At 37.3% G+C, this 7,852-nt stretch overlaps 1 protein-coding gene across 1 annotated transcript; it reads left to right on the top strand.

Moving 5' to 3' along the window:
* Positions 1-281: 281 nt before the first annotated feature.
* Positions 282-7,379, top strand: LOC133366647 (uncharacterized). The gene is made up of 2 exons (XM_061589973.1): positions 282-339; positions 6,236-7,379. The coding sequence occupies exon 2, from the start codon at positions 6,543-6,545 to the stop codon at positions 7,164-7,166; it is 624 nt and encodes a 207-aa protein (XP_061445957.1). The 5' UTR covers positions 282-339; positions 6,236-6,542; the 3' UTR covers positions 7,167-7,379.
* Positions 7,380-7,852: the final 473 nt, after the last annotated feature.

Genomic DNA, 7,852 nt, shown 5'->3' on the forward strand with positions numbered 1-7,852 from the left:
ACCATCAAATTCCGGAACTCATAAAAGGGATCTTTCAAAAGGGTGGGAGATAGGAGTTGGTCTTTGATGGACTGTAATTCGGGGGTACTTAAACTATCTGTTATATCTTTTTCTAGTTTAGGCACCCATCTGATCTTAGCCGGACGAATATCAACATTAACATCCGCAAACGTACGTTGTTCTAAATGGATATGTTCGTCTTTGCAAGTAATTTCCAGTGATACAGGAGAGTGGTCACTTTCCGGGCGATTCATAGTTATACAGTTTTCGACCGATTGGAATAATTCCTCTGATACAAAGATTAAATCAATCATCAAAGAACCTCTGGTCGAAAAATAAGTAAGTTCCCCTTCTAAATCCCCTCTAGTGCGGCCATTTAATAAGACTAGATTTAATTTAGTTGACATGTTCATTAGACAAAAACCCGCATAATTAGTTCGTTTATCCTTTGATTGTCGTGGGGGTATATTTTGGCTATTTGGATCAATTGGTGGCAATTGATGATATTTGGCATAAAAGGCAGGATCCGATTGACCCATCCTGGCATTAAAATCACCTGTTAATATCACTAACATTTCCGGATAAGTTGTTATCAAATTTGTTAGTTGGGCTTCCAATAGTCCAATTTGCTTTCTAACTATGCTTTTTTTATGACAAGGGGGGAAATATACATTTATCAGTAATATAGAGTAATTTGGCAATTTTAAAAGAATAGCTTTATAAAACTAGTTACCAGTGAAGTTGCAATATATATACTGAGCCCACCTTTTGGGCGGCCACTGCTGTGACTCCTAGTAGCTGTCTTATGATATGCTGTATAACCATCTAAGTTAACTTCTTCCACACACCAAGTTTCTTGGAGTAATATAAGATCATGCTTATGCAAAAAATCATTAATATATACGTCGTTTGCCTTACTGCACCAGCCTGCAATGTTCCAGGAGACTAACTTTAATTTGTCTTTAAAGGGCTTACTTGGCAGTCAGTTGACCGGCAACATAGATCTATTGGATTTCAAAGTTGTCTCCGGGGTTTGGGCAGACTTTAACGGCAATTCCCATCGAGATGGTAGATTGTTGACAATATTTTAATTATTCGTAAACTGACAGGAGTCTTTTAACAAGGAATGAGACAATAGGTTCAGAGAGAACGAAGCCCTTAGGTCCTAGTCGGACAAAATAAGTCCAATTTGCTCAGAGGACTCACCACGCTTTTGGGAATTCAGATCGATTGGGGCGTTTGGTCGGGGATATTGCTTGGCAGTAAGATTTTTTTCTTCCAGTGTCGAGATTAAGTGATTGAGTCTGTTAAGAATCTCTTCTTGAGCTTTTGGATCCAGATCACTATATAAGTCAAGAAGAAGCAACTGTTCTGGAGAAAAATCGGAATACTTTATGAGTTGATTTTTAGGTTCCAAATTTACATCAGTTAATTCTCGATGATGGCGATCAATTTTTGCCCCGAAGTCTACAGGGACCACAGATAGCAAATCGTCAGTTGGACTATGCTCGATTTCGTTATGCCTCTTTGGGTAAATATAACAGCTGGGGTAGGAAAATACCGCTGACAACAGATTGTACGGGGGGCTTGGTTTTCAAAGAATCTTGTAATCCCTATTCCATGGTTGAGAAATCTTATTCTTTCCTCGTAAAGAGAATTTGGAATGATGGTATCTTGAAACGTAATTATAGCTCTTGCGTTTACGTAATTATAGAATAAGTAATCAATAGAGATAACTTCACTAAAATGGAACAACCTCGGAACTATTCCATCAACAAGATTCCTGAAGTGGAGTCTCCGTTCGTGCTGGCTTGATACTCCTTTGGGTTTTGGATAATTTGTGAAGACCAATTTGTATTTATTTAACACTAAGTTCATTATTTGATATGGTGGATTCTTTGCATGCGTAGAGACTTCCAAACATTCAGATATTTTAGGTGAGTTAACTGAAGAGGAATGAGCGGAGATTTGATTTTCATTGTCCACTATTAAATCTGCTAGTTGCGAGGTTTCTTTGGGAGTTGGAAGCTTGTTTTCCGGAGTTAGTTGGTTTAAATCCTCCTGAGCTATGGTTTTCTTATGATTTCTCTTTTGTTTACGTCGCTTCTTTTTTTTTGGCCGACTGACACGGTGAGTCAATTAGTCTAAAAAGTTTTCCAAAGTTCATATGGGACTTATGTTTAAGTCTATGATTTTTTATATTATATGATTTCTTGCTATGCAGTGCAGTATGTTGTCTTTCCTTTAGCTCCCTTCTGGCACTCAGCCTACAGACCGTAGGGGTTGTTTGAGATGCTTGAGAAACTTTTACAGCTTTGTGAGCTTTTTCTTGAGCCTTTTCATTCTGGGAATCCATTTTCATTATGCAGTCAATCAATATGGTAAGAAGCGAAATGGATTCAGCTACAAAACTAGAAATCTGTGATAGAGATTGCGTTACCGCCGAATTCCATGTTGCTTTCTGAGGAGGAGTCAATGAGGTACCTAATTTGTTCGCCTTGGGCATGAAAGAGAGAAGGGTAGAACCTGAAGTGCTTTCCTGTTGACAGCTATCCCTGAGTGAGTTAAGATTGAACGACAACCTCTCAAGGAAATTAACTTCAGTCGAGACTTCGTCCTGAAACTCCTCCTGTAGTTCGTTTAAGTTTGGCAGCTCGACTGAATCATCATTGTGAGAGGATTCTAACGGAGGCATAGAGCCATATGAATTCTCCTTCAATGAGTTTACTCTCTGTGACATCACATCCATCAGAGGGGAATTATTTGGAATGTCAGCTGTTAATAGTTCCTGTGCCAAGTTTAATGCTGACATCTCAGCGTCTTTGGGTAGCCACACACAACATTTACTTATGGTCCAGTCATTTATATTTAAGCCAGGTACCAGATTAGAGTTTAATTCGACCCCATGCTTTTCTTTCTCTTTTGTGACATAAAATTGGGTTATTTTTGGCTGTTTTTGCTTTGATTTTTTTACATTTTTGGTAGGTGACACAAGCACCTCACAGGGAATAATACCCAAGGTCTTATAAGCCTTCCTCGTTAAGACCATAATAAACTAAAGCCTATAGAATTGCTCTTATAAAGTCTTTGTATTCGAGCAAAATAATTGGAACTTACTTAAAGGAACAAGCTGTTAAAGCGCCATTGAAGCAATTCCCTTTTACTGGCAACAAGGCAAGGGATGCTGAGTCTGTTATACTTCCTGACACTGTTTCCTGTCAAGGTGTACATTCAAAAGAAAGAGTTTTGGCAGGAACAGGAATGTAGTTTTACTCTTTTAATTTTTCCAGCAGATTCTTACATTTTTAAAATCAAAACACCAACTTTTAAAAAGAAAATACCAACTTCTGTAACTATAATAATTATAGCTATTAAAATACTGTATTTTTCATTGCCTGTTATTCTTAAAATATGTATGGTTTTGGATGCATGCTTTCATGGAACAATCCTATATATGTCTACTGAGATATAAGTCCTATAGAGATCAATAGGATTTACTCATAGATAAATCTGTGTAAGTACAGACCTAAATATATTGAATATTCATATATGAAAATATTTTGAGGAGGAGGGGCTGCAACAAAAACAAGCTGCTTAAAAGAGTATGAACTAAAATGATTCTTCCAGCATGGTACACCTGATTATCTCTTATTTCTTAATTTGTTTATTAGATTTATATTGCACCCTTCCTCCCAGTAGGCGCCTATTCTTGAGGATAACATGCATTTTATTTATTTATTTATTATTTCAATTTATAGACTGCTTACTATCTAAAAGATCTCAAAGCAGTTTTAATGCACAAAACTACACTCAAAATATAAATGGGGAAAATTATCAGTTGAGCTTCCCAGCCTGCTACTCCCACCGTAACATTACTCTGTCCCCTCGAAAGCCTTTCCTCGTATTTGGGAAACAAAGTTCTAGGCTATGGTTTTTATGGTTTTTCAGTGGAAATGTTTGTAGCTCAGTATAAAAACCAGAGATCATCAGTATCTCTTTATATGTTCTATGTCATAATGTTTAGCTTTTGGATAGCACTTTAAATGCAGGGTGGGCAGAAAGTAGATCAAAATGTATTGGTATATGTCAGGATGACTTGCAGAAGATCAGTGAGGATTTCAGACTTCTGTTTCACAATGAAAACAAGAAAATGACCACCCCACAATTATACTGCTGAAAGGAAGGGGAGGTAATCAGGAGTGGCTTTTTGTGTGGAAATACTGTGAGCTCAGTTCAATTCTGGAACTCAGAAGGAATCCCTGGGCTAAGAATTATTTAACTCTAAATGTATATATTTTGTGGCTTGCTCTGGTTGGTGGATCTTGGGTTTTTGTAATAATAATGATGATTTTAAAAAATACCAAAATCCTGAAGTCTAACCATCCTGATCTAGAGTATTACAACCCTAAAAGGTAAAGGTGTCCCCACACTTGTAGTGCGAGTCGTTTCCGACTCTTAGGGTGACGTCTTGCGACGTTTACTAGGCAGACCGTATATATGGGGTGGGATTGCCAGTTCCTTCCCCGGCCTTTCTTTACCCCCCAGCATATGCCGGGTACTCATTTTACCGACCATGGATGGATGGAAGGCTGAGTGGACCTTGACCCCTTTTACCAGAGATTCGACTTCCTCCTTCCGTTGGAATCGAACTCCGGCCATGAGCAGAGCTTCGGCTGCATTACCGCTGCTTACCACTCTGCGCCATGGAGGATTTTATTACAACCCTACAAGGACTGTAATCTGTTGGTAGATCCCTGGGGAGATTTGTAGTCAATTCGCAAGTGCTTCTGGCTTCCAGTTTAACAATAGCAACAAAAGCACACACTCATTTGGAAATTTGACAACTGAAATTAAGAATACTTGTAGAAAGTAGGAATAGATCTATGTGTGGAAAGACTGTGAGCTTGTCTCAGTACTGATAACCCTGTGCTCAGCAACTTCTCAGAGACACCATGTTCTTTCATACTAGATGTATGTCTTTTGCACCTGGCTGTAGTTGTGCTCTTGAGGTTCTAGGGTAGGTTCCAGATTCTGCAACAGCAGTGCATTCTCAGTAATGCCAGCATTGCCACTCACTGAATGGGGATGGGGCAAGGTGCCTGCAAGTTCAGGGCTGGTGGCACCAACATCCTGCAGCAGGTGGGCACACACCTGCAGGCTTGTGCTGCATTCCACCAAAGTATCCCCAACCTTGCCATCTCAGTGCCATTGCCATTCTGCTCCCTCCCCCATGTATCACCTATAATAATAATAATAATAATAATAATAATAATAATAATAATAATAATAATAATAAACTTTATTTCTACCCCGCCCTTTTTCCAATAGGACTCAGAGCAGCTTACAAGTAAAAACAACACCAATTAAAACATACAAAATATACTATTAAAAAAGAATTAAACTATGAGAAAAATTAAAACCATAAAAAATAGGTTAAAAACAGCGGACAATTTAAAATAATAAAATCATATAATGTAGTCACCAAACCTATGACACTTAATCCTGGTCGTTCTCTATCCCAAATGCCCGTTGAAATAAAACAGTCTTTACTTGTCGCCGGAAAGACGGCAAGGAGGGAGCTGATCGTACCTCACTTGGAAGGGAGTTCCACAGCCTAGGGGCAGCCACCGAAAAGGCCCTATCTCATGTCTGCGTCATATGTGCTTGCGAAGGTGTGGGGAACACAAGAAGGGCCTCACCTGAAGATCTCAAATCCCGGACAGGTTCATGTAGGGAGATACGATCTGTCAAATGCCATCAAATTATTGGAAGAGTCCTGACTTCCGGGAAGGGTGACTTCGCTTGTGCCTGCTTTTGAGACGGGCTCCCGCCTCAAAAGAAGCTTATTCAGATATAAATCAGTCAGAACATTTTTTATTTTGACTGATGAAATTTCTCCCGGGCAGGGAGAAACGTAGAGATCAACCTCAAAAGCCTGTTTTTGTTGGGAGGACTGGATTTCATTAATTTATGAGAAAAGGTCCAGCCAGCAATGCCGGACAGACTTCCGAACAAGCTCTATCTGTTTAATGCGATACGTTTATCTTTTCTTCAAAGAGAAAACAGACTAACAGGCAAGCACCCTTCTTTCTATTATTTTTTTTACTTGGTTTAAATTGTTGCAGCAAAAAGAGATTTGTCAAATTAATCAGCTTTAAAGAGCTTCTGGATGAGCTATAACTCTTCTCTGTTATTCACGAAATTAACAGCTTATCTCTGTTTCTATTGCAAAAAGCTGTCCTGGAAGTGCATTCTAAAGATATAAACAGAAGAGGGATTTCTATTCCGAGGAACATTATATTGTCTGGGACTATTCTCTTTTTGGTCTATTTTATTTTGACGAATCTGCTTCTTCACGACGCCACTAACTGTTTTGATGCTGGGAACTAAATTTGTTTTGTATTCTTGAACATAGAGAGATAAGGCAGGCTGCTCTGTTTATACTGTGATGTCATCAAGCCTGGAATATTAACCCAATTGTTGCTGAAATAAGAAGTGGTTCTTCTTTATTTTTGTTTTGTTTTGTTTTCGTGGTTTTAAAAATGGCAATCAAGAAAGTGGCTGAGAATCTGGAAGTAATTATGTTTCAGAAAATAATGGATGAGATTGAGATAACGAAACAAACCCTGCGACAGGGCAGTAAGGAGCTGAAAATTGAACTGAGCAAAATTACGCAGGAGCTTAAAGAAATAGGGGATCCTGTGAGAGAGGAGAATGAGATCAGAGATGAGAAAAGAAAAAATAAAGGGAAGATACAAGCCCTGGAGATTGGAACAAATGTGGAATTGGAAAAAGATCTGGAGTTTATGGATATTAGAAATAAAATCTACTGTTTGGAATTTAACGTTATCTCTGAAGAAATTAATGAAGATATTAGAGATAAAGTTATCAATGGCTTGGATAATCTTCTGGACTGGAATGACGTGATGGAGCTTGATATAGAGAAAATCTATGGAATTAACTGCAGCCATGTGACAATGGAAAAACTCTCAAGAGATGAGCCAGTGCATTTTGTAAAAAAGAAGAACAGAGATATGACTTTACAACAATATTTCAGCAACTTATTCAGAATTGATGGCAAGAAAATATTTGGGATAGAGGAAATTCCCATCAGACTCTTATTATATGACTATGGCTATGACAGCAAGATTATTATGGAATACTGATAATGGAAGATTGGACACTGAAATTACTGGACTTAACAGGACTATTGAAGATGGAAGATGGAATTAATAGGGATAATGGAATAATGGCTATTGAAATTATTGGACCTAACAGATTTTGATGAGATGGATTAATCGATATGTTTATTTGGGCTATGGTTATGACAATAAGATTATTATTATTATTAACGAGATGGATTAATCGACATGTTTATTTGGAGAAAAATTGATAGATATATTTCTTAAAGAATTGAAACCTTTCTTTGACTTTTTGTGGAAAGAATAAAGTAATGTTTATGAGATTTGATGATTAATTAAGATAACTACTGGAGGAAAGTGATTTTATAATATAATTTAAGAGACAGGATTGTTATATATTGTAGACCTATAGCTGATTTGATCTGTGACAAATGGGAAGTCAACATTTTATTTTTTTGTTTAATCATTTTTGTTTTGTTTTGTTTTTTGTCTTTGAATGTTTTATGATTTTGTTTTGTATGTTTTATGAATATTTGAATAAAAATTATTGTAAAAAAAAAAATTATTGGAAGAGTCCTGGCTATATTTCTCTCTCTTGACGTTTAGGAGGAAATATAAAGCACACTACAGAATTTACATTACCATTGATTTCAATAGGTCTTAAAAGATCAAGGAAGAAAAGTATAGAGGGTAATTTATATTGTAATTTA

The sequence above is a fragment of the Rhineura floridana genome, chromosome 11, assembly GCF_030035675.1.
Source record: "Rhineura floridana isolate rRhiFlo1 chromosome 11, rRhiFlo1.hap2, whole genome shotgun sequence".
In the NCBI taxonomy this organism is placed as follows: Eukaryota; Metazoa; Chordata; class Lepidosauria; order Squamata; family Rhineuridae; genus Rhineura; species Rhineura floridana.

Coding starts and splice junctions, on each gene's coding strand:
- LOC133366647 (XM_061589973.1), top strand. CDS start 6,543: ATGGCAATCAAGAAAGTGGCTGAGAATCTGGAAGTAATTATGTTTCAG.